This window comes from Sclerotinia sclerotiorum, genomic scaffold (genome assembly GCF_000146945.2).
Source record: "Sclerotinia sclerotiorum 1980 UF-70 scaffold_17 genomic scaffold, whole genome shotgun sequence".
Classification (NCBI taxonomy): Eukaryota; Fungi; Ascomycota; class Leotiomycetes; order Helotiales; family Sclerotiniaceae; genus Sclerotinia; species Sclerotinia sclerotiorum.
In genome coordinates, this window is record NW_001820819.1 from 279,103 (window position 1) to 304,071 (window position 24,969).

The 24,969-nt window shown below is 41.4% G+C and overlaps 11 protein-coding genes across 11 annotated transcripts; 6 read left to right on the plus strand and 5 right to left on the minus strand.

Moving 5' to 3' along the window:
• Positions 1 to 170: 170 nt before the first annotated feature.
• Positions 171 to 1,380, minus strand: SS1G_11057 (hypothetical protein; the record flags this gene model as incomplete). The annotated part of the gene is made up of 3 exons (XM_001587767.1): positions 171 to 533; positions 582 to 966; positions 1,016 to 1,380. 3 exons carry the CDS (start codon positions 1,378 to 1,380, stop codon positions 171 to 173), a joined length of 1,113 nt encoding a protein of 370 aa, XP_001587817.1.
• A 560-nt stretch (positions 1,381 to 1,940) lies between these two features.
• SS1G_11058 (predicted protein) lies at positions 1,941 to 2,465 on the minus strand (the record flags this gene model as incomplete). The annotated part of the gene is made up of 2 exons (XM_001587768.1): positions 1,941 to 2,089; positions 2,309 to 2,465. 2 exons carry the CDS (start codon positions 2,463 to 2,465, stop codon positions 1,941 to 1,943), a joined length of 306 nt encoding a protein of 101 aa, XP_001587818.1.
• A 1,331-nt stretch (positions 2,466 to 3,796) lies between these two features.
• SS1G_11059 (predicted protein) lies at positions 3,797 to 4,432 on the plus strand (the record flags this gene model as incomplete). Its single annotated transcript, XM_001587769.1, has 1 exon — positions 3,797 to 4,432. The coding sequence occupies one exon, from the start codon at positions 3,797 to 3,799 to the stop codon at positions 4,430 to 4,432; it is 636 nt and encodes a 211-aa protein (XP_001587819.1).
• Positions 4,433 to 6,438: 2,006 nt separating this feature from the next.
• On the minus strand, positions 6,439 to 6,909 carry SS1G_11061 (hypothetical protein; the record flags this gene model as incomplete). The annotated part of the gene is made up of 1 exon (XM_001587770.1): positions 6,439 to 6,909. The coding sequence occupies one exon, from the start codon at positions 6,907 to 6,909 to the stop codon at positions 6,439 to 6,441; it is 471 nt and encodes a 156-aa protein (XP_001587820.1).
• Positions 6,910 to 8,918: 2,009 nt separating this feature from the next.
• On the plus strand, positions 8,919 to 9,718 carry SS1G_11062 (hypothetical protein; the record flags this gene model as incomplete). The annotated part of the gene is made up of 3 exons (XM_001587771.1): positions 8,919 to 8,947; positions 8,999 to 9,523; positions 9,589 to 9,718. The coding sequence occupies 3 exons, from the start codon at positions 8,919 to 8,921 to the stop codon at positions 9,716 to 9,718; spliced, it is 684 nt and encodes a 227-aa protein (XP_001587821.1).
• Positions 9,719 to 11,029: 1,311 nt separating this feature from the next.
• Positions 11,030 to 12,151, plus strand: SS1G_11063 (hypothetical protein; the record flags this gene model as incomplete). The annotated part of the gene is made up of 2 exons (XM_001587772.1): positions 11,030 to 11,877; positions 11,938 to 12,151. The coding sequence occupies 2 exons, from the start codon at positions 11,030 to 11,032 to the stop codon at positions 12,149 to 12,151; spliced, it is 1,062 nt and encodes a 353-aa protein (XP_001587822.1).
• Positions 12,152 to 13,761: 1,610 nt separating this feature from the next.
• Positions 13,762 to 14,697, plus strand: SS1G_11064 (predicted protein; the record flags this gene model as incomplete). Its single annotated transcript, XM_001587773.1, has 1 exon — positions 13,762 to 14,697. The coding sequence occupies one exon, from the start codon at positions 13,762 to 13,764 to the stop codon at positions 14,695 to 14,697; it is 936 nt and encodes a 311-aa protein (XP_001587823.1).
• A 1,098-nt stretch (positions 14,698 to 15,795) lies between these two features.
• On the plus strand, positions 15,796 to 16,431 carry SS1G_11065 (predicted protein; the record flags this gene model as incomplete). Its single annotated transcript, XM_001587774.1, has 1 exon — positions 15,796 to 16,431. The coding sequence occupies one exon, from the start codon at positions 15,796 to 15,798 to the stop codon at positions 16,429 to 16,431; it is 636 nt and encodes a 211-aa protein (XP_001587824.1).
• Positions 16,432 to 17,497: 1,066 nt separating this feature from the next.
• Positions 17,498 to 18,534, minus strand: SS1G_11066 (predicted protein; the record flags this gene model as incomplete). The annotated part of the gene is made up of 2 exons (XM_001587775.1): positions 17,498 to 17,686; positions 17,911 to 18,534. The coding sequence occupies 2 exons, from the start codon at positions 18,532 to 18,534 to the stop codon at positions 17,498 to 17,500; spliced, it is 813 nt and encodes a 270-aa protein (XP_001587825.1).
• A 657-nt stretch (positions 18,535 to 19,191) lies between these two features.
• SS1G_11067 (hypothetical protein) lies at positions 19,192 to 20,861 on the minus strand (the record flags this gene model as incomplete). The annotated part of the gene is made up of 2 exons (XM_001587776.1): positions 19,192 to 20,259; positions 20,310 to 20,861. 2 exons carry the CDS (start codon positions 20,859 to 20,861, stop codon positions 19,192 to 19,194), a joined length of 1,620 nt encoding a protein of 539 aa, XP_001587826.1.
• Positions 20,862 to 22,744: 1,883 nt separating this feature from the next.
• Positions 22,745 to 24,825, plus strand: SS1G_11068 (hypothetical protein; the record flags this gene model as incomplete). Its single annotated transcript, XM_001587777.1, has 6 exons — positions 22,745 to 22,900; positions 22,952 to 23,141; positions 23,206 to 23,462; positions 23,517 to 23,688; positions 24,156 to 24,546; positions 24,678 to 24,825. 6 exons carry the CDS (start codon positions 22,745 to 22,747, stop codon positions 24,823 to 24,825), a joined length of 1,314 nt encoding a protein of 437 aa, XP_001587827.1.
• Between the last annotated feature and the right edge of the window lie 144 nt (positions 24,826 to 24,969).

Sequence of the window (24,969 nt, forward strand, 5' to 3'; positions counted from 1 at the left end):
ATATTTGATATATTTGATATATTTGATATATTTGAAATATTTCTGTGGTTATAAGGATAGATTTCTGCACACCCATTACGCAGAAGGCAACACGCAACATGTTCGATACCTAACTCCTTTCCTCTCTTCTACCTGAGAGATCCTTAATCCCTTCAGTTCATGATGCAAGCCTACTTAGGACAGCCGGTTGATGGATAGTTACAAGTACTTGCTACTGCTCCTCCAGTAATCTTAACTCCAGAGAAAGTAATATTGTTACAACTTCCGGATCCACAGAGCACGTAGTAGTTTCTGGCGCTAGCTGCGGCTGTTCCAGTCACATTTTGGAACAAAATATTCTGGATAAGGACACCGTTTGTTGGGTTTCCTGTTGGGCCTCCGTTTAAGTAATCTTGTTGTACATCGATGCCATAGGTATCAATGTTGGTGAGCTTAATATTACTGTATGTGATGTTGGAGATGAAGCCGGTGGTTCCTTCGTTGGACTTGATGCGAGCTCCGTTGCTGGAGTTGACGATTTGACTATTTTTAAACTGGAAAATAGTGAGAAGGAAATTCGATAGCCGGTACATAGAACTTACAGTAATGTTTGTCACATTGTTATTGCTCTTTCCACCTACAGATCCGATGGAAAGACCATGGCCACCTGAGCAATACAATCCATCAATGGTAATGTTGTTCCCGCTCGTAACAGCTACGCAGTCATCCTGATTGTAAACGGATGAATTCCTGATTATCGTGTCTATGCTCGAGCTCAGATCGAATCCATCCGAATTGTGAGCTGCAGGCAAAGTACCACTGGCAGCATTCGGCACGTCTCCTGCTGTGTTGTTAAGAATCAGGTTCTGGACGGTCAGCCCAACAGCACCGGTAATAGTGAAAAGATGGACCGGCCAGTTCTGAATATATAGATTCTCGATCACGGAACCGCCAACCAATTTCGAGGCAGCGATAAAATGATTTGGCCTGGATTCATTATTAGCTTAATCATGTTTGAATTGCTGTGAAAACATACTTTGGCACATCATCGTTCGAGCCATACCCATTCCAATAAGCTTGGCCATTGCCATCAATGACTGCACCTGGCGCACCGGTGACGTGAATTCCCGAGCCCGATAATTTTATTGGGTCGAAGCTACTATCGTTGGTGAATCCAAAAGTTGTTTTCCCGGCAAAAGTGATTTTAGTACCGGCCTTGACTTTAGTCAAGTCAATACTGCTTCCTGATGGTGCATATATATTGTTCAGCACAATTGCTGTCGAGGATGCAACACAAGGAGCGATTTGGGAATACACTGAAGCAGTGCATGCTGTTTGAGCTGTGCAAACGCCTGCTAAAGTGAGGGCTAAGAGCCCTGGGATGGAAAAGTCTCTATGCATGGTGTGAGTTAATCAACAAGATGAATGAAGCTAAACATGCAGAAATCAGGAGGAGGCAAGTAATGAATAAAGTCAAACTTGCAGAATTCAGGGAGAGCATCGAGAACACTCGAGTTTATAAAGTACTGGAAGGCCAAGTATGGCAATCTTCCTAGAACCTCCTTTCCTCATGCCGAAAAGAAAACCGAATGATACATACTGATCTTCTCATGGGCGGGGATAAGTACGTACATTGTTTCTCCGCAAATTAATATTAATATAATCGCAGAAGTGTGAGCTGAGAAGACATCCGCATTTTACCAGAAAAGACACCCCATGAATACCAAAAGTTCAATAAAGTGGTGCTAGATGAAAATCTCTAGATGGGAACTTGGTCCGCAATAATGATGAATGTTCTCCAATGTTTCATCTCCCTTTCCACAACCCCAGATTTCAGCTTGGCAGCAGGTCGCCGCCCACCTAGTATTATTTGCAAGTTCGAATTTTCCACAAGTAATAAGGTCTGCCAATAAACTTTATTTGAAGTCAAATAGCTCTGGAAAATTCCTCAAATCTTCCATTTAGCATAAATCTAGAACAGATCTATCCATGACTTCTGGTTGGAGGCCCCAGATTTGTCCGCGAGGGTCATCACGTGTGTGAAAGTACGCTAGGACACTAGCGGTCCACCGTCGCTCCTGTTGAATTTTATATAAACTCTCCCAAGCCGCTAGCCAAGGTGCAGAGCTCAACACCATGTGTCCTGCTCGGCTGTTGATTGGGAGCGTGAACAAAAGGCAGCGACGGCATACAGAAGAGGGTTGTGATATGCGCCTACAGTGAGGGACCTAAACATGGTATACGTACACCTCAATGTCCTATCTCCCTCATATATATGAAAACCATTAAGTTGACTTTTTCGGAAGCCAGGATCATTAGGACGCGCTACCATGCTTATTATTTGATTCCGAATCAACTATTCGGAACGACGGAGGGTTTTTAATCGCCCGAACTGTACAAAATTCCCGACTAGCGACGACGAAGGTTTTTATGACATTGGCAGTAGATGAGAATAGAAAAGGATAAGGAGTAGGAGTCTGAAACATCTTGGCGACGGGAAGAAAGGGGAAAGAGAATATGAAATGTTGGCCAGACAAAAGGTGTCCCCGTATGAGAAATCACGTGCATCGTGCGTTATTAATAACCTCCGAGCCTCCGACACAACATCGGCGACAATAAGCCATCAAACTTTTCACTGCAATACAAACCTCGAGTCTCCAAAGTTTTGTCAAACGAAAGAATTCGCAAACTGGAAATGATTGGTTAAATTGACACGCTATACGGAGGGCACGAGAAGGGCGATTACACGAAAAAAGCAATTTCTGTCATATGCAGGGCTAGTAAAGATGCATTAAAGGAAGTCCGGATTGCAATATCATTTGTTCAGCTAGCCATGAGGATCCTTCCTTCTGCCTAAATGATGGATGTCTTACGCCCACCTTCAGGAGCTTTTTCGCAAAAATCAGTCACACGAGCCCTCTTATCATTCTGAGGTCGAATCAAAATTCATCATGGCCATCGCAAGGGTTGCTGTTTCTAGGCGAAGTCGCGTTGAATCCTTGCATGAATACTATATGCATCCTGCCCATTGTTGGAGAGCAATTACAACCAAGTTTGGGGAGCAATAGATATCATATAAGTCCCCCGCCCTTTCCTGAGCTTTTCTGGCCTTTCTGTTTTCCCAGGGCCGGCAGCTCTCTATTAAAGTTACGATGTAGCTCATGCCTTACAATTTTTGGTTCAATGATGACCGTTTCGAGGCAATGAGCTGTTCATGCAGCTACGACCAATCACATGCATCAATGACTACCGCGAAGGATTCCGAGTTAAACACGAGGTTTGATTGGCTCTAGGTCACGCTACAATGCTCTTATGGACTGAAGAGGGACTTGTTAGGGCGTGCCAAAGGGGATCAATTGAGAGAAATAGACAATGCCCGTGGAATCGCCCTGTCTAATGCCACTCACCGTGGCTCGAGCCTTTCATGGTTTGAAATGCGCTCAATCAATGATATTTTTGGCAAATGATAGAAGCTACCGGCGATTGACCGATGCGTTGTATTGAGGAAAGGTGAGGTAGGTAATGAGAGTTTTGGTGGGATAGGTAGATTGTGGAGGTCCCTAGCTTTCCGTTATCCGATCAATCTCCCACCCCTCTCAACTGTACATATATTTTCTTCACCACCATTAACCTCTACGACTCACTCATAACCAGCTTTTGGGCTATTATTAACCTGATTCTTCTTGTCGTCCAAATTATCACTTGGAATTTACTTCGTCTTCCCTCAACACCGAGAAAAGGTAGGTTTCATCACCGCTTCATTCATTTGTCAATGAATGTCGAAGACTCACGTTGCTGCCTAGTTACCTCGATGAGAATGTCGAGCTCTTTCCAAACCTCCATAGATGATCTCGCAGGCATCGTTGCATTTTCCAACAATTCAAACGAGTGGAGCTTCCGAGGGATTACCATTTCAGCAGAACAATACTCCGGCAACATAGATGCGGACCTTGCTGCACTCCCGACAGAAGACATCTCTGGCAACACGGACCCCGCGGCCGCAAAGGGCAACCAGTGTCACAAACTCGCAGATGGACCTGCACGGCAATCTTTCTTTGACCGTCGTCTATCTGCCAGCACTTGTGCCGCAACTTCGTACGTGGATGCGGAGGCATCCATGAAGCTGAACTACACCCCACCTTCTTTCGAGTCGACGTCACAATTTTCGACTTATATCCATACTCCGACCACCTCGGTTGATGAGTCCGGGGAGGAGAGCGTTTCCCTGGTCCAAGATGACTCGGTCGAGCTGCAACAACCATCTTTGTACTCTCGGCTTCCTGCCTACGCCAGTGGAATCACACCGCTAGAATCCTGGTACAATGAACATGAGCGACACGAGCTTATTGCTTACAAGTTGTCGTACCACGAAAGGGACCCAATGGCACAAAGGAGTCCAAGAAATCGGATGGTGAAGAGGATCAAAAGCGCGAGTGATAGGGCATCTAGATAAGACGAGACGAAAGATACGAATGAAGGGTGTTTGGGTTATGGTTTATTTGGGAATACCTTGTTTTATGATTTATTATTTGGATATTTGTTCAGGAGAGCTGTCGGCCTAAATGATGACAGGATTATGAATACCCATGTTACTGCTATCATTATTGCCCAGAATGGAAATAGGGAATTGTTTTGTTACTTATTGCAGGTATTTGTTCACTTCACCAAAGAAAGCGCTCCAAAATGCTGTTTTGATTAGGCAGTTAAAGGTTCTGTCTAGTTAATATGCTTGGTTACGAAATTTAAAAGTTTAGCAATCATTTTTGATCCTTGATGTCTGTCGTCTGAAGGGTTTATCATGAGATCAGAGCTTGAGCTAGATCCACCAGTTTGCATTCTTCCCCGCCTCTACTTACAGAACTACTGTTGTTGATAGAAGGGACCATCCCCGCGTTCTTGCTGACTATTAAGGTTATCGCTAGGTTACTCCGTAGTTTTCCACATTCATCTTTTTTCCGTTTGTTTTCTTCCATCTTGTCAATTTGTCGACCTGTTAATTTTTTATCTATTCTATTTATTTAAATAATATACTCCATGCTCTTTCCCCCAAGTAATGCTTTTAGGATTATCGTTCATAGAATTGAAAAGTAAATAAAACTATGTAGGTACAATTAAAGGACAATAATCAGAATATCACCATTCGAAGGCTTCCTGGAGTCGAAAATCATGGTGCCCATGATGAGCCAGCCAATCGGGAATATTTTATAGTCTATTTTGACGAGATAATCTAATAACGTATAACGTGGTTTAACACCGAGTGCACCATATCACCGAGTGCACCACTTTTACCTCAATTTGCACTTTCTAACTCATATCATTCAACAATCATTAAATCAATCAATTAAAACTATTAAGAATCTAATAATCTAGGATCTATTATACTATTTTGATAAGTTTTTAAATTATGACTAATCTTTCCACACTTACTACAACATCGATTAGTAGATGATTCCCTATTAGAATTTCCCTCATTTTGATGTTCATTATATTGAATCTGAATATCAATTTCTTGTTGAGATAATATATCTATATGTTAAAAGGAATAGAAGTTACCGGTACTAATCACGTGTCGTGATTAGTAATACGGTTACCTAAACAGGCTAGATTAGATGAACCATAAGCAGGCATATTGGTCCCCTCCGAGGATACCAAGAGGAGATCTTAAAATGCCTACACACGTAGTAATATAGCCAATATAGAGGCCTCTTCCACCCAATCTTTTAATACTATAGCTTCTTATCTAATAAGTATTCCTTCTTGATATAATTAAATCTTTTTCATATATTGATATTTGCTTAATGCCTTATTTGCCTTTTGAAGTATATAGTTTTCTGTATTTAAAAATGTATTTTCATATATCAATCTTTTTATACCTTTAATTAAAGTTAATATAATTTCGAATATAGATATAGAAGAACTTGATTGATAATAAACCATTTGAGATTTCATTAAAGTTAATTGAGAAAGAGCTTCAATTGGATTGTGAAGAGTTTGAGAGATCTAAAGATTTAAATTGAAAGAGAGAGGAGTAGACGTATGAATTCGAATATCTAATTTTGAGAGTATAGTTTGAGAATCAAATGGTATTAGACCTGTTCCTCGAAAGCCAGCTTTTATATTCTGAAAGTTGATTGATTGTTGATATATAGCTTTGAAAGCTATAAAGAATTCAACTTTAATGATATAATTGATATATGCCTTGATAAACTCCTCAATTTGAGAACTATATGAACGTTTAAGTACACCAAAACATCCAACATCAAGTGATTGAGTTAAATGACTTGAATGTGATGGTAATTTGAGGTATATAATATCATTTGATTTGCAATATGATTGAAAAGGTATTGATTCGTAACTTTCATGCTTATCCAATACTAGCATTCGATATTTGCCCTTCTTTTGACGAATAGTATGTTTATCGAAATGCTTTAACTATTCTAGGCCTGTCTCATTATTCGTCTATCCATTAGAAGTAGGTTTAATAGCCCAATCCGCAGGAAAATCGGTTTCAGTATACCAATTGGAAAGATGAACTTGTCCTTGAACTACCAAAAATGGAGGTATAATTTCACCTTCTTCATTGCCACATATAATTGCTGTAGCCCACTCTCGATTGCCTAATTGTATTGCCTTGCTTCTGCCATTTCGTTCAACATTAGTTACAACCATTCCAAGGCATATTATACCCATCATGAAGCCGGTTTCATCGAAGTTGTAGAAATCGGAATCGACAATACCATATTTCACCCGCATATTCGATACCAATCGAAACCACTCTTCAATAAGCTTGGGATCTTCGCAAAAAGCTCTTTGAAAGTCATAAACACAATTAAAACACATCTTTAATTTCGTATGATGCTTTATGAATCGATAAGCCCAGAGCTTTCCAACCTTCTTCGCCCTCCGCGATTCAAGAATATAATTCGCCATATCTTCTACACCACTTTATTTAAGTGTAAACCCTCTCTCATCTATATCAATTATATACTGAATAAGCACCTCCTCTTCTAAATCGGTTATTTTATAATTATTTGCTCGAGTTTCTGTACAAGGGGCTAAACCATTCATTCTGCGGAGAAGTGTTGTATACGTTATATTATATAGCTTGACAGCCTTTCAAATACTTAGTTTTTTATCTTTTTGAATAGCTTCAATAGCTAAGAGTATTTGAGCTTCTTTTCTATTTGATTGCATAATAAATGATTGATAAATCGCGTGTTGAAGTTGGAAAGTGCAAATTGAGGTAAAAGTGGTGCACTCGGTGATATGGTGCACTCGGTGATATGGTGCACTCGGTGATATGGTGCACTCGGTGATATGGTGCACTCGGTGATATGGTGCACTCGGTGATATGGTGCACTCGGTGATATGGTGCACTCGGTGATATGGTGCACTCGGTGTTAAACTACGTTATATACTTTTTGAGTAAAGAGCGGATGAAGTATCATGAAATCTGCCAAATTAATTCACGTATTAGCATCAAATCTCGAAAACATATCTGCATATCCTATCTTGAATAGCTTCATAATCATCTTCCATCTGCCTCGTTTTCACATCCTCAATTCAAAGCAAATCCGCGAGCACTAGCATTCCTCTAATATCGAGAGGTTTCGCTGCATTCCTAGTGAACTTTCTTTCTATCTAGATGATTACTGACTTTATTGCATAGGAGTTCCATGTAAGGTCAAAGTTTTCATTTATCTGATGATTATTTTGTCTTTAGGTGTTTGGACGGGATTCTGGCTTACGGACTTTTTTGACAGTTTAAATCACGTTCATCGTTTTTTATATATTACAGGTGTAGTATGTCATTGCTTAGACAGGTCGATTGTACGTGGCGCTTAGCTATTTTCTTGCGATATATTTTATTCTGTTTGGCCTACTAAATGACCAATATGATGACATTATACCAAGAATTTATCATAAGCGCATGGGGAAGGAACAATTCTTGAGAGAAAGACAGGGCGCTTAAAACCAACCGATATTGTTGGTATAACCTTACGGGCATTATTCAACTGATCATGTTTAGTTAATGTTGTGATTTTATGATTTAAATCACTACATTACCATATAATTGAGAAAAGTGCTTACGGAAAAAGATGGAGAGCGATCCTGAAGATGTCTGCATACCGAAGTACCCTCGAAATGTTCTTGAAAAAATGAGGTTAAATCAAAGGATGCGAGCCGCCGACCCCATGGGATTCTGTGATACGCTGTAAAATGGCCAGCATTTGGCCGTTGCTTGATGTTTGCTATGTAAGTCTTCTTGGCAACAAAGACCCGCAGGGTTTTACTTCATTTTCTTTTCTCTTTTGCTATGGCCTTTGGATATTTGTATACTGCAATGCCTTTAAAAAAATCTTTGGCGCGATATTTCAAGGTCACATGGGATTGAAATGTCTCGATTTCCACAGTCAGAATATACCATTGTCGACGAAATGGTAACCAGCAAGTGAAAAAGGCTCAGCATCATCTCTTATCACCCAAAAGGCCAAAACAAAAGTTGGATGAGGCTTTGGTCTGACCTACGACTTGGCTAAATAATTTTCCGCTCCTGTGAAGATGTTGGGATGGATAAAAAGCCACACCATGCCAAGTTGGAGCACAAGTTAGCTTCCACTCCTCTTTGCAAATATCACTCTTTTATCTTTCACAAATTTTCGTTTTTTTCTTTTCTTTACCTTGATTTTAGAGTCCAGAGTCTACTAGCCATGGCTTATTATGCAAATTGTCTCAAAGTTTCAGACGGATGTCCTGTTTCCGCGACGGCATACGGGCATGCGCCATCACTCGCTGCAAATGCTACATTATTAGCAATTTTTTGTATAATCACCCTGGCACAATTGATCCAAGGTTTCAGATACCAGACGTGGGGATTTACGGCTACATTTATACTAGGGAGTTTGTGCGAAGTGATTGGGTATGCTGGAAGGATTATCATGGCATCTAATCCATGGAGTCATGTTGGGTCAGATATTCACCATCTCGATTCGTAAGAATAGAACTAATAATCATATAGCCTCATACTTCAGAATCTTTGTCTCACAGTCGGACCCCTGTTTTTCCTCAATGGGATTTTCCTCTGCTACACGAATATAATCGAAACACACAGCTACACCCTCTCCCGCATAAACCCCACCACCTACCCCCTAATCGCCACCTCAGCAACACTCCTCCCCTTCACCCTCCTCACATCCGGTTCTCTTCTCCAAAGCACATCTGCAATCGGCTTTACCCCATTCTCCTATCTGCCCACGGGCTCTCATCTCGTCATCGCGGGTTTATGTTTCCAACTCCTCTCTATGATTTCTTTCGGTATCTTGCATGCAGATTTCAAAATCCAAGTTCGTGCTTTTCCGGAACAACTTAATGCGTATGCCGAAGAAACACGCTCTTCTCGTCGATTTATGTATTTTTCCCTTGCGTTGCCGCTGGCGTTTTTGGGAATAGGGATTAGTGTTATTTATCGGATGGTTGTTATAGGACAAGGGTGGGGAATGAGTTTTATGAGGAATGAGGTTGGGTTTGTTTGTTTAGAGGGCATGTAAGTTTTTTTAACCCTTCAGTTGCTTTTGTTTATCAGGACTAGTGATGCTGATTTGGTTGTAGAACTGTGGCGGTTGCGGGTTATGCTTTGTCGCTTGTGCATCCGGGATATGTGTTTAGACCGTTGGAGTATATTAGTAATAAGAGTGCAGAGATGATTGCTGATGAGAAGTTGGAAGAGGCTTGGAATTGATTGGGGTGAGATTATCAGTCGTACAGTTTCTTGAGAAAATCATGGGGTTCGTGATTGTGCGGTGATTTTGGAGACTCTTTTAGTAATTGTTGGGTAAAGGACTAAGGTATCTTACATCCTTTGAAAGAATGTGATGATAGTTACAAATAGAAATGGCGTTATGGAACTATTGCTTTCTCGTCGCTCATTGTTAAGGGTTAAGTAGATTACTTAATTAAATGGATGTAAGGTGTGAATGAATGGACATTTATAAATAACTACACACTAGCTTGAAGGCCACAAGACTATACCGGTGTGAGTAGGGACGTCGGTATTTCGGCAGGCTAAGGGATAGGGGGGAAGGGGGATACATAAGTGAATGGTCTCCAAGCGAGAACGGAGTGTTCATACGCCATTATGTTATCAGACGGTAGATTGATATTGACATATTCCCTGATACTATTGAAACGGCCGCAAGCGAGAATATCCTGGCTCCTTTTTCTTTCTTGATAGAAGCTGTATATTTTATACATAAATGTCTAGGTAGGAGGAGTATCTCACAATTTATATCTAACAATATTGGAAATGTATCAATCTTCCCGATTCAGAAATTAAGAACTGATAGATTATATGGTGTGTATTGCTTCAAAGATAGCTTAATTATCTGATGAAAGAGATTGATTTAGCTAGGTATAATGGAAATAATATAATAATGTTGATATGTTGGTTGGGAAGAGGAGGAAGGGAAGGATTATGAAGCACGGGCCACTAAATAGACTCTTTCCCCAGTCACGATCCGCATTACATAATACCACCATTTAGCCCTGGTGCAGATGAAGGCATCATCATCAATGAGGGAAGCCTCCAACACTGACGTCTCCATACATGAAATTCATCCATATGTTGCTGATATACAACATGTAAATTAAGATTTTAATGCTTTATTTCACATTCTGCAATCCGTCCAAGGCCACGATTCTTGATAGCACTTTCTCACGCGACATTTAAGAAATTTAAAGCGAGATATCAACGTCTTCGCAATGGCACAACCAGAAACCTTCTTATGGATTAATGAAAGTCTTCATACTCATATACCACAGCAGATTACTTCAACACAAAAGCCCCACTCAGGTTACTGTCCCAGGAAATCACATACCAAGTCCCGAAAGGGCTGTAAAAATTGCAGAAAGCGCAGAATAAAGGTGTTTAACAATTATTCCAACAATCTTATGTTTTCTGATAGAGAATTAGTGTGATGAAGCAAGGCCCAGCTGTGGTCAATGTTCAGACCGGCTACTGGGCTCACTCCAATGTGACTACTCCGTTTCGCAAATGCCAGCTGCGGAACACTCACCCCATCTACTAGCACACAATTCATTAGTTAATGTACCTAGTACATCAGCCAAAGACCAAATTATGTTCTATCTGGAAAAGTCGGACGTTTCAAGCTGGCATGTCAAAAATCCCTACTACAAACCTAGCGATGCAATCGAATTATTGAATCACTTCCTTGGTGTCACTACCCCTTGGTTCGGATCTCCGTCATTTCAGCGAATTATGCAGCATTGTGGGCTTGGGCTTTCCTTAAAAGCTCCGTACCTAATGCACACCATTCTCGCCTTTTCAGCAAGTCATCTCCATTATTTACATCCTGAAGAGAAAAAATACAGCACTGCTTCCATGTTGCATTACAACCCCTCTTTAGGTTTATTCTCATCAGAACTTCTGACAACCTTGAATGCTAGTAATGCAGATGTAATTATTGCATCATCTTACTTCCACACGATGTTGGCATTTAGAAATGTCCAACTGAATCCAGATATTGACACTGATGCTGGTGGAACACTCACTTGGCTGCATACTATGCGAGGAGTACCTATTTTATGGGACACGAACGATATGCGCTCTCATCTCGAAGGCAGTGTTTTGTTGGATGTGGAACAGGATTGTAAAGTCTTAGATGAGAGTGTTTGCGATCATGGCAAGCCATACGACGGAAGCACCTGGGCACAGCAAACTTCTAGAGCACTTCATGGGCTATTTGAAGTTGATTGCGATCCATATAGATTCAGCAACACATACCAGGGGCCCTTGAGGCGCTTATGTCACCTGATGCGACTTGAAACTGGCCAAGAAGCGGCATGCTCATTCATGTCTTTCGTGGGTGAACTTCCCACTTCGTTTGTACTGTTGTTGGAACAGAAGGACCCTAGGACTTTACTAATTTTATGTTATTGGAGCGCACTTTTTAGTCAGATCGACTACTGGTGGGTTGTCGATTCTGCGATTATTGTTTGTAAACGACTTTGCGCATACTTGGAGAGAACTACCAAACACCGACTTCATGATTTACTACGCTTTCCAGCTACCAAATGCGGTTATGCAATGAGTGAAGATCATTTGAATACTCACAAAGCAAACTCTACGACCCCTGATGGCAGTACTTTTCTATGAACAAGATATCATGCCGAAAAGCAGGGTCAATGTTTCTATAGCCCGGACTAAAATCCAACCACATGGGATTCTGTTTCTTTATATCTATTTTGTACGATGAATGAAAGTAGAATATTGAATCCACGCCGTTAATTTATCGAAACAAGCAACCGTTCTCAAAACATTCAACAATTCCCGGGCGTTTAAAAACCTCAAACCAGACTGCAGTCCAAGCTATTGACACACTGAACGCTACCTGGATTATCATCAAAAGACCTAGCAAAGAGTCACTGGAGCAGTTCATGAAGGTCTTGGACATTTTGATACGGAGTTGCTAAGCCATTGAAAATAACTATCGCTCCTAACACTAGATTCCACCTCAGCAGTCTGGCCCAAAACGAAATACAAAGAATGGCCTTTTGAAGGAAGCAAAACCTTGACATGGCCAATCAGGAAGCGAAGCAAGCAGAGATGTGTAACATAGCATGCAATCATTGAGCCCATAGAATTCACCTTGAGGTTGGAAGCTTTACATAAACCTTATCCCTGTGCGCCTTCAAGATCTCCCCAACGGCAGTGGAGTACGAGTGCTGGATAACTCTCATTGCCGGTCTTAACTATTAATGTTCGGCAATTCAACGCATAAAATAAACCACGCGAATCTATTCTTTGGGTTCTCTTTAAAAACACAAACTTTGTCATCGTGGGGATATAGAAGTAAGCCAAAGTCGTTGGATAAGGGGTTCAACTCCATAAATATCTTAGCAGAGCTGTTTTTATTGCTCTTGAGATCTCCTCTGTTTCCATGAGAATTACAGTCTTTTGTTTTAGAGCTCCAATGATATCCAAATCTAGAGCAATTAGTGCTACAATTTCTTAGTATCCTCCATTACAGTCATCCGAGCTGTTCACTGCATGTGCCATGATAGAGAAAATAAGCTTGAGCAGCATTTACAAACCAAAGAAGGGAGCACATACCAATTCTATGAATCAGCAATCAACGTGATATTTTCCACTTCTATAATATAAAGTGTTATTTTCCGGAGTTCAATCAATGAGAGTGGTAAAGAGTGCAGTGATGTAATAATAAATCATCTCAATACCACCAAGGGCAGGGATCGTTGATGTAAGATCCTGATCTACCATAGGCATGCCAAGAACACGAGTGGACTAATCGAATACGTTCTACATTTGGCTTAGCGTATATACGAAGTTGAGCCTAAGCCATATACAGAACGTATTCGCTTCCTCTTGCTTTGATGGCACATGCAAAATCAGGAGGAAGAGGAAGATGCATTGTCTTGACGTACGACATGCTTCGGTCTTCGCGTTTCGCTTTCTGTTGATTGATTGATTGGTTTATTTGTAATTCTTGGCTTAAATATGAGTTCATTGCGGATAAGGTTATGGTTGCTAGCAACAACTCACTAGTGAAGTAGCTTATTTGGCTGCTGAAGTTTAAAAGCTTGGGATTCCCTTGACTACTGGCTGGAATTTATATCGTCTTTCACCACTTGATTCACTTCTTATATCTATCCCTCTCTATACATTCCGTGTCAGTTTTAACATCTAAACATCTCTGAATCTCTTCAATACGAAAGCTTTTACTTTATCCAAAACACTACGTCATAATGTCAAGCCGGAGCTTCGTCGCCATTGCAGGCGCAACAGGCAATCTAGGCTCTCAGATTGCCCTTGATCTACGCAAGAGAAATGTAGCAGTCAAAGCCCTTGTGCGTCCCGGTACGGCAGCATCCCGTACCCAAAATTTACAAGATGCCGGTGTCGTAATAGCAGAAGTCAACATGAATGATGTTCCAGCCATCACAGAAGCTATCACAGGTGCTACGACAGTCGTTTCGTCACTTCAGGGTCTTCGGGACGTTATACTGAATGTTCAACGAAGACTTCTCGAAGCTTCTGTCGCTGCGAAAGTACAGCGATTCATCCCATCCGATTACGCATTGGATTTTACGAAGTGCGAGCCAGGCACCAACCGAAATTTAGATTTGCGTCGCGAATTTCATGCTAAACTTGATGCGTCCGGTATTCAATGGACGACCATACTGAATGGTGCTTTCATGGAACTTCTGACGACCGGTCAACTGCCGGTTATCAACGATAGATGGCACCGTATTATGTATTTCGGTAGTGCAGATCAGAAGCTCGATTACACACTTATTCCAGATGTAGCTGCTTACACGGCTGCTGTGGCTGCGGATCCAAACCCAACACCCAAGTTCCTACGTATCGCAGGAAGCTCCGTCAGTGCGAAGGATTTGGCCGAAATTGTAACGAAAGTACGTGGTGAGCAGTATACACCGATGTGGATAGGCAGCGTTGGATTCCTTCGGACGTTTATCTGGATCCTGAAATTTGTGATCGGAGGCGTGGAGGATAAGTTATTTCCTCCTTGGCAGGGAATGCAATATTTGGAAAATATGGTCTCTGGAAAAGGCAAGCTGTATCCTCTTGATAATGATAGGTATCCTGATGTGGAGTTTATGACGATGGAGAAAGCTCTCGCAGAAGCAGATGCTGAAAAGAAGCAGAAGAAGTCCGTTTGAATGAAGGGAATGAGATAGGAAACGGGTTTTCCTGTACGCATGATATGTGAGCATCGGAGTTCGGTTGGTGGCTTTTGATATCGATTTATTGGTCTCCTTTAGTAACAAAATGAGAACACAGAATTAACTTTGCTAAATCGTCAATTGCATAAGTGTGTGACAGATACTTCGAGATAGCACCCTTCTGTTGTGTGGATATATGCCACAGTTCTTTAGACTTCTGTGAGCATCAGAATACCCATAGAAGTGTCCAGTCTTCAGAGCTAACATACGAATATTCTAAAACAACTATTCTCTTCTCATCTAGTATTTGGAGGATGTCTGTATGTTATTTCGCATTGATCTGGCTTCAAAATAAGGGATTCTTCATAATTCCAAATATGCATAGAAAAATTGTAGAAGATTGTGAGACTGAAAATCATTAGATACTGCAAGTGTTTGTGTTTGTTGTTTGGCTGATAACCTTACGCTTTCTGAGATTGGAGCTATGACCACTCACTAATAAGTTGCACCACCACACTAGTCACACTTATTTAATCTAGACTCCGACAGCCCGACATCTCATGAATATTCCCATCGTAACTCTGGATCATTCCATGTAACTTCAATGAATGCTTTTTACTTGGTCTCTGTGCGCGGTCTCTATTTTATCCCATGCTAACATGACACAATATCTGGTATTCAAGCCCATAGCGAAAACCACAGAAGAACTTATTCGTTGATATTTATGGTTAATCTATCTAAAGACGAGAGAAATTCCCATGGCATTCCACATAATAGAACCTAGAAAGAAGACAACTTCTAGAAGATATGAAATATCAGATTACGATAGTTAAACTATATACCCGATGATTCCTTATCTCGCTATTCCAGCACAATATTTGCATACAGACATAGGATTTCTAGGAACCGTTGGAAACGAGATGAAGACTACGAGGGGAAAACTCTAGTTTCATCGATTCATCCAGAGATATGTATATATAAGATACGATCCGGCAGCTTTGCGAAAAGTTTTTGATGGAAAAGTCTTCACATCCCACGCATCTATCGTAATAGGCTCAAATTACGCGGATCAATTACCACGGTTTTACATACGAGATGAAGATTGGTATTCTTGTGAAGATGGTGTCAGCAGCACTGCTCATGGCTCATTCTATCGCTTCCAAGGCTAGTTCTAAGGCTACTACCACTACCAGTGCTAGTGTCACTGCCACTGCGTCTGCCGCTGCCGGCAGCGAAGCCCGAAGCGGTCTACACAGGCATGGGAAAACACTATATATTTGTGGCGGTTTTCTCAATCACGAAGACATATCATTAGCTTTGGAAGGTCTTTCATCCCTCTTCGGACCCGACAGAAAGTCGCTGTCGCAATTTCCTAGCGGTAGACACCTCGATAAAGTGGTATATACTCACAACACGGCTCAAGCATATGTCTGTAGCCGGAATTACGGAAAGTTTGCTAATATCGGGTCGGAGGATATCGTTGAAAACGTGAACGGGATCAGAAAGGAATGTGGGGGTGTTCTTTCCTCTACTGGGGAGCTCTGGTTCCAGACCTCGATTATTGTATTGGTTTTGGTAGAATTAATGAGGCGACTTGCGAGCCCAAGAATCTCCGAAAAACATGGGGTAGCATGGTTGGTTTGGTGTGATCTACGGCTTCCTTGGTATCCTCTTATCTCGAGCTGTCATATTGATCAAAATGTGGAGGTTTATCATTTCTTCGAACAATGAAATCATATTTTCATTCTCGTGTGCTGCCATTCCTATATGTTATCCTTTTTCCAAATGGTGCAACTTTGATTTTGGTCCTGATGCAATTTTGCATGGTGCCTGTAGAAGAAGGGTGACGTTAATTACTGTTTTCAATGCTCGTACAAGAGCATAATTTCGAAGAGGGGCCGTGAAGGGACGAGATGTGCTAGTGTACACTCTATGCTTGATAATTCAGTGTGTTTCACGAATCCACTTCTGCAGTATTCATCCAAACATAGAATTGGTAGAAGGTGAATCAGTCCAGACGGAAATGAATAGTTTTTCCTGCCACTTTCATCCTTTCATTTAAGAAATCATCTCGGTAGGAAGAGAAATACTGTACGACTGAAAAAACGTCTAAAGTAGTCATATAGTTTCCTTCCATCTGAACATTAATTGATCTTCATCTCATTGACCCAAAACTCCTAGTTGCATAGCGCAAAGACCTAGTAACTTGTCATCTCATTCTCCTTGTCGTTTCATTATATACAGCCTAGGTAGGTACTTAGAAAAAGCCTTTTCGATTGCATATCCCAAAGACCTAATGATTTATCATCTGATAAGGTTATTTATTTGATCTTTCCTCGCGGCGCTCACTTTCACTTCTATGCTAGTGGCCGGAAACTTTTAGCTGTATATCGCTAAGGGCTAAACTACTTTTTGACTTTTCATCTAATCCGAGCTATTCATTCTATTTGCATTCATTCACTTCATCGCTTGATCAGTTTAGTTTTTACCTTTTTAGTTGCGCGTTGTAAACACTTAATTAATGGTTTCTTGTGTGAATGTAAAAGTTAGATGGATGATACGATCATCAGCGTAAACTCCGTGATCGATGCTGTTGAATCTCAGTCAGATAATTTTCATTTTGTATACATGTGCATGTCCATAAATTGAATAATTCAAAAATAATTATTCATAGAGCTACAACTACATTTGGTTTATATACAACAACTGCTCTATTTATTCCTTAGTTTCTTATCCTCTTCATCTACTCCATCCCATCCATCCATACCCTACTCCCGCCCCCCGCCCCCCCTCAAAATTAAACCCCACCAACCTCCAACTTCGCAGCATCCTCCGCTTGATTTTCCTCCTTCTCACATAACAACCACGCGACTCTCATCTGGTTGAACTCACATCTATTCATACATTCATCGAGTCTTTTCCATAATTCTTCTCCTACAACTTTACCTCCTTTTGAGTTGTGGAAATCATTGCGTTTCCATTTGAACTGTGATTTTTTGTGTTAGTTTTGGATTTGTTTGAGGAGGGGTTGTTTGATGGTTTGGTTTGATTTGGTTTTAGGGGGTGAGGAGTTAGGAGTAAGGTTTGGTATATGGTTTTCGAACAACTTGAGAGAGTTGACAGGATAGTAAATCTCCCTTCATTGTTCTCGTTCCAAACCCCAAACTTCAACCTCCAAGCCAAAGAAAATGAAAATAAAAATAAACCTACAATATGCTCCGTAATCCCATACCACAAATTCGTACTACTCGTAACAGCCACCACCAACCCCCCCGAAGCAATCTCCCCACCCACATCCTCAAACCCCGGAACCCTCATCTTACACTTATCCTCCACCAACTCCAACGCCTCACACGCAGCAGCCAACTCGGCAATCTTCTGCATTTCAATCTTACTCCCGGACTCCTGAATCTTACCCGTAGAATTATACTTCGACCCAGGACCAAAATGCACCGAATACGCCGCCTTAAACAGAGACTCATCACCCCCACCATCCACAGAAGCAACCGCACCCGCTACACTAAAAACCAACGTCCGAGGATGCCCAACAAAATACCCCTCTTTCAACATTTTCAAGCGGGAAATTTGTAATTCCTGCGCGGGCTCATAGAAAAATAGACGGGGAATTACTCGGTTTTCATGAATGTATAATTCCGTGTCGTTGACGAAGTCGAATTTTCGTGGATGCAGAATCGGATTGTCGTCGGCGGGGAGAGGGGCTATAGAGCGATCCGTGGTGGCGGGTGTGCTTACGGTGTAGTTTGTGCTTGATATAGAGGGTTTGGAGGCGTGACGGTGTTGGAATACGTTGGGTACGGTTGGTTGGTCGGACATTGTGTTGCACGTGGATGTTGAGCCTCTGGAGGGGTATTTTGAAGTTTAGGATAGGGGTTGGGGTTGCTGGACTTGGCTTTTTTTGGTGGTAGCCGGATTGGGAATTTGGGTTGTATTTGAATTGGGATTATGTTTGTATTGAGAGATAATAATAATATGTTCAAGAAATGAATTAGATCTACAAAAAAATTAAGAAAAATTGAAATTGAAATGTTGAGCAAGTTGCTGATAATAAATGAAGAATAGACGATTTATGATCTACGTACCCGTCGGCCACGTTTGAAGCTAAACTTCTTTGGTACTAGCATTATGCCACATGTACTTCCTAGCCACAACAATTAATTCTCTAGTAACTGCACTTCAAACTCTACAAAGCGAGAATAACAAAAGAGACGGGAAGAGGGAAGAATTTAAAACGCTGAATATATCATATATCATAATTGTTAATTATATAGAATATATGCAGTAAATCAATCATCTAGATCAATGCAAAATTTTAACCATATAACCTTACCATCCATCCATCCATACATGCAATTATATCCCATGCCAATGCTATGCCATACCGACCGCCAAATCATATCATAAATCATTACCTCATTCCAATTTCCAACCGAATTCCGTTTCCATCCCCATCTAAATTCTAAAAACTAAAATCTAAACAATCCTCTTCTCTAAAAGCAATCTTCCTACAGGTCCCTCCTTCCTAACAACCATTCCATTCATCTCCCCAATTCCTCTCTCATAAACCTTGGCTCCTCTAACCCACGTTTCCTTAACCCTTCCCTTCATAGTCTTCCCTGTGTATGGACTAACTTTATTTCTAAAAAGCAATTCTTCTCTGCCTACAACCCATTCATGATCATCTTCAAAAATACAAATATCCGCATCTAAACCTGGTCTTAATGCACCTTTACGATGTTGAAGTCCAACTTGTTTAGCTGTGTTCACTGCGCAAAGTTTTACGATGTCGACGATACCGAGAGTAGAGGGAGAGGAAGCGCGGGATGGAGATGTCGCTTCAGTCCAGAGGATTGGGAGGCCAAGACCAACTGAAGAGATACCACCCCAGGAGGCGAAGAAATCACCCTTTTCTTTGGCTTCTTGATCTTTTAGTAAAGTGCCGTTTACGGCTTTAGCGTCATCGCGCATGGCGCCACAACCGTGGGATAGATGTTCGGGGAGAAGTTTGAGTTCTGGGGTGCAAGGGCTGTGATCGCTGACGATGGTTTTGATGACGGATTCAGGGTGTGATAATTCGGCCCAGAGACCATCTCGATTAGCGGATGAGCGGATTGGTGGACAACATTTATGGCGGGTATCACCCTCGGGAACGTCTTCGGATGCGAGAGCAAGATAGTGGAAACAGGTTTCGGCGGTGATGTTTATCCCAGAGGAGCGAGCGGCGCGGAGAAGTGGGATGGCTTCGATGGCAGAAAGATGGACAATGTGGAGATGAAGTGAGGGAGCGAGGTGAGCAAGAGAAATGATTTCATCGACAGCGTAGGTTTCAAAAGAGGGAGGGCGGGATGATAGGAATGTGTCGTATGTTGTTAGGGGTCCGGATGGCTGGAGAGGTGGGAGGGATACTTGGACGTCATCACCAACAGAGGCTGTTATTGGTGGAATCATTTCTGCGTGGAACATGAGAGTTGTGGAAGTATCTTTAAGGGTCTTGAGTGCGAGGGCTACATCGGAGGAAGAGACGGCAGGGAATTCGTCAACCTATCATTATTGTTAGTCAACGCAGCTATGATTGGTGAAGATATACATACACCACTTTCTATAAGGAAACCCTTAAAACCTCTGACTCCTGCTTCAACAAGCGGAAGCAACTCCTCGGCATTACCAGGTATGATCCCACCATAAAACCCAACATCAACCCAGCATTGACCTTGGGCAGCCTTAATCTTTTCTTGCAATCCATTCAACGTTGTAGTTGGTGGAATAGCATTCAAAGGCATATCAATGACGGTTGTGACACCACCTGATGCGGCAGCTTTCGTTCCAGTATTGAAACCCTCCCATTCTGTTCGACCCGGCTCATTAAGATGTACATGTGCGTCAACTAACCCCGGAAGGATCAAATGAGGGGTGTGGTCGACATAAATTGTGTTTGCTGGAAAGCTGGAGGGAGGGAGAACGGTAGGTAAGATTGATATGATCTTGCCAGTGGAAGGTGAAATTGTGATGGTTGCAGGCGAGATAGTAAGATTGTCTTTCCCATCAAAGATGGCTGCTCTAGAGGAAACAAGGACGGTGGTTTGCAATGGGGAATCGAGAGGTGGTGTGGCAGCAGGAGTTGGATATGGATATGCTGTAGTCATTTTGAAGATCTTTTTGATGTAGTATTGAAAATCGAGGGGTAATGAATGATCTAAAGAACGAATCGAAGTTGTTTTGGGATGTAATTCAGAAGACTATCCACTTGAATACTCTTATCGTGGGGGATAAGAGGTGGGATAGATAAGAAAGTAAGAAAGCTTTGAAGGGTAGAGTCTGAGACCTGATAAGGAAAATGAAGGGGGAATTTCTTTGTCCAAGTGAATATAGAAAGTTGAGGAAGTATCTTTCAAATCTGGGGAAAGGGAAGCTGAAGATAAAAAGGAATTTGATGCACGGAAATGAAAAGAGTCCAACCGCGATAGGCTTACCGTATTGTGGAGTGCATTTATTCATATTCACATTCACCGAATGCCATGGTGCAGGGTGGTGGTGGCATAGTCCGAAGATGTAAATATTCCCACCAAAAAATCGTTATCACCATCGTGAAGTCGTTATCTTTCCTTCCAACTACCCAATCGAGTCGATTGCCAGTCACAGTCATCAGCATCCAATCCCGGTCCAACACGGGAAAAGGCGATCGAGGTCCATAAATAAAAGGTTTTTCATGTGCCTGGTGTGAGGAACAAGGGTCTTGAAGCATGCCTTGGACCCTTAAAAAATAACCTATGATGTGTTTTGATCGAGTAAGTATTCCTTCTAGCGATTCCAAAATTTCCTAGTAAGGAAGGCTAGAAGGGATGAGCATTGAGCATTGAGCCATTTGTGTGTGTTGAGTCAGTTTTGACCTTCTACATTTATGGGACCTGACCTGGTGGACAGATCAAAGAAGGGAGAGGGTCTTTTTTCTTTTTCGGGACATGTCGGTATATTCAGAAGCTGTGGAGCTTGTCAACATGAACACCGCATTGAAAGTACATCATGATTGCTTTCCTCATCCAACAATTGGAAGATAGGATATCAATCATCTGTGTTGTATGACAATGAAATCGGTAAGCCACAATCAATGAATAACTTCATGTGTAATCATGTTGTTCATTCTGTTGATTATGTTGATTATTGTTGTTCTACTCTCAGCCTTGAGCCTTTGATGTTGCATGGTTGTCTATCTTAGTGTCGTACGGCCAAGGCGAGTCCCGATGTCGGGTCGGAATTAAGTTTAGCCTATCGCTAGTTCCACTAGATTCTAGATTAGCTAATAACCTCATGATTTTCCGTCGGAGAACAAAGCAATTTCTTACTAGATCATTATTCGATAATTACTCGATAAATTACTCGATAATTACTCGATGAAAACTCATGAGTAAGGAGAAGTCCAACACATATGCACATGTGGCTTTGAAATTCATATATGTCGCACGAATCATTGGTCCAACAACATGTTGTGCATGCCTTCAAGTATTGCCTTGCGGACAGTGATGACAAACATTTATGTCCATCGCAGAATTGGTCGTCGCTTGTACCGAGAGGGTGGAAAGCATCGGGACACAGCTTCTGAAATCAATCATCATGGACTCAGAAATGATTATCCCACGTGTGTTATTCTCCTATGATACCAATTAGCATGAGGAATTAAGGACTCTAAGAGTACAACATATTTCCGCTAACTACAGCGAGCCAATGATGATGAACAACACAAAACAAACGACAGTCAAAGCAAAACATCGCAAAATACTAACCAAGGGAAAATCGATTGAAATGAAGGTTCAACAGTTGGTCGATGAAATATGAAATATTCTTGTGGGTGAGATGGAGAAGTCGCAATATATTACATCAATCACGTATAATGGTTGAGGTAACTGCGAAATCAAGTGCTCCTGCCGCATGATCTTAGCATAAGCAACCAAACTAACAAAACTCGTAATCCGTTACATCATAGAAATCAAGGGCCTCTAACTTTTCCACTCAATTTGTCAATGTTTTCATTATGTGCGATTTCAAATCTATTGTTGGCCTTTTCCAATCATGTTTGGTTCCTCGTCGTCGTCGAACAACAACCACCCTCAAGCTTGATCAAATATCAATTACCGAGATTTTGCAAGGTTTGAAGAATGGTCATTTTTCAAGCGAAGAACTTGTTAGAGTTGGTTGATGGCCATGCGGCTTCATTTTCACTTGACTAACGACGATAAAGACTTACATTAAGCGTATCGAACAAGTGAATTTGATTGTCCATGCCGTTAGTGAGGTTAATCGTAACGCTATCGAAATTGCTAGGGAAAAAGATGAAGAACGGTCCCGCGGCTCGGCCCGAGGAAGTCTTCATGGAGTACCGATCCTAATTAAGAATCTATTTTTCACCACTGACGGCCTCAAAACCACCTGTAGGTTTTTTTTCTCCTCCTTTTTTCTTTTTGATTGAGCCCATTCTCATTCTATCTCATGAAGTTGGCTGCACGGGATTTCTTGAAGCCATTCCAAGTATCGAAGCAACGACAGTCATCAAGCTTCGTGAGGAAGGGGCAATTATTCTTGGAATAGCAAATGGTTCTCAATGGGCAAATAACCGATGTACTCCTGGTTGGTCTGCCGTCGGAGGTCAGTGTTTGGGTATCTATTTTAAAGATCAACATCCTAAAGGTTCATCATCTGGCAGTGCTGTTGGAACTGCTTTAGGACTTTGTGCTGCTGCTTTGGGTTCTGAGGTTCGTCGTTGCTCAATGTCTACGGATTACGTGGACTAAATTTTATCGGTATAGACTTCTGGTAGTGTGATATTACCTGCCCAGAGATCCGCCATAGTGGGAATCAAACCTACAGTAGGGATGACTTCGAGATATGGAATGTATCTTGCAAGTGATAGTCAGGATACTGTAGGGGTATTAGCAAGAAGTGTGAAAGATGCTGCACTTATATTGACTGTGATTGCAGGTAAGTCTTTTAAATACATTCAAAATACTGCAACTAAGATCTGAGAGGCGAGGATCAAAAGGATCCCATCACAATTTCGGACCCTAGAGATTCAATATCCTGCAGGAAATCATATGGAACTCCTGATTTTACAAAGGCATGCAACTCTCGAAGGCTAGATGGCGTGCGGGTAGCGGTAAGAAGTTTTCAAAAATATCACCAAATTATGGTGTTAACGCTACAACTAGATACCTCGTCATATGCTCAAAAACCTTGATCCCACCACTATCCACCTCTTCACAAACGCGATCAACACACTCAAAACCCTAGGAGCAATCATAGTAGATCCAGTTTCATACTCCAAATTTAATCCCGATAGATCTTCATGTACCGGTGACGAGTATGATCTCGCATTGCAAGTTGATATATATCACAGTAAATCATCATTCCCTATATCCTGCATACCTACCACCTAACCATCACCACAGACATGCAAAAATCCCTCTCCCATTTCTCCACCAACCCACATTCTCTCTCCATCCTCTCGGATATAATCTCCTATACAATCACTACACCCGCCGAAGAAGCCTCTACGCGCGGTTACGCATTCCTAGAATCGTGTCTCCAAGCTGGAAAATCTTATTCTCATAATAGCGATGAATATATAAATTCTAAAGCAGAAAGAGAATACATGGGTAGACAAATATCAAAATTACTAGATAAGTTCGAGTGTGATATGATTCTCCTCCCTACATGCGTAGCTGTCGAACCGGCGGATGTGGGTGGTAATCCTGTGGTGAGTGTACCGATGGGTTATTATCCCGCTGGAACGGAGGTCACGATTCAAAATGGGATGGTGGATTTTGGGCCGGGGATTCCGTGAGTTTTTTTTTGAGTTTTTTTTTTTTTGGTTTTTTGTGGTTTTGATTTTGGTTCTAGGGAGGAGATGTGATGTGATGCGATGTAATGGTAAAATTCTGAGATAAATTAACTAATTATTTTGATGGTAGAGTCGCAGTATCGTTCATAGGAAAAAGATGGGATGATGAAAAATTAATCGTCGCGGCAAATGCGTATGAAAATGCTACGCTGTGGAGGGAAAAGGGAAAGATGCTCGTAGAATGTAATGTTGAGTTGTCTATTGCTATTCCTATATAGGATTTGTACGGAAAAGAGAGAATGATGAGGTTTATGGGTAGAGGTAATGTATTTCTCCAAGTTCTCGTATAATTATAATTCCAATATTTAAAGTTTTTAAATCCCTATATTATAAATTATTTAGATTTTTATTTTTATTTTCCA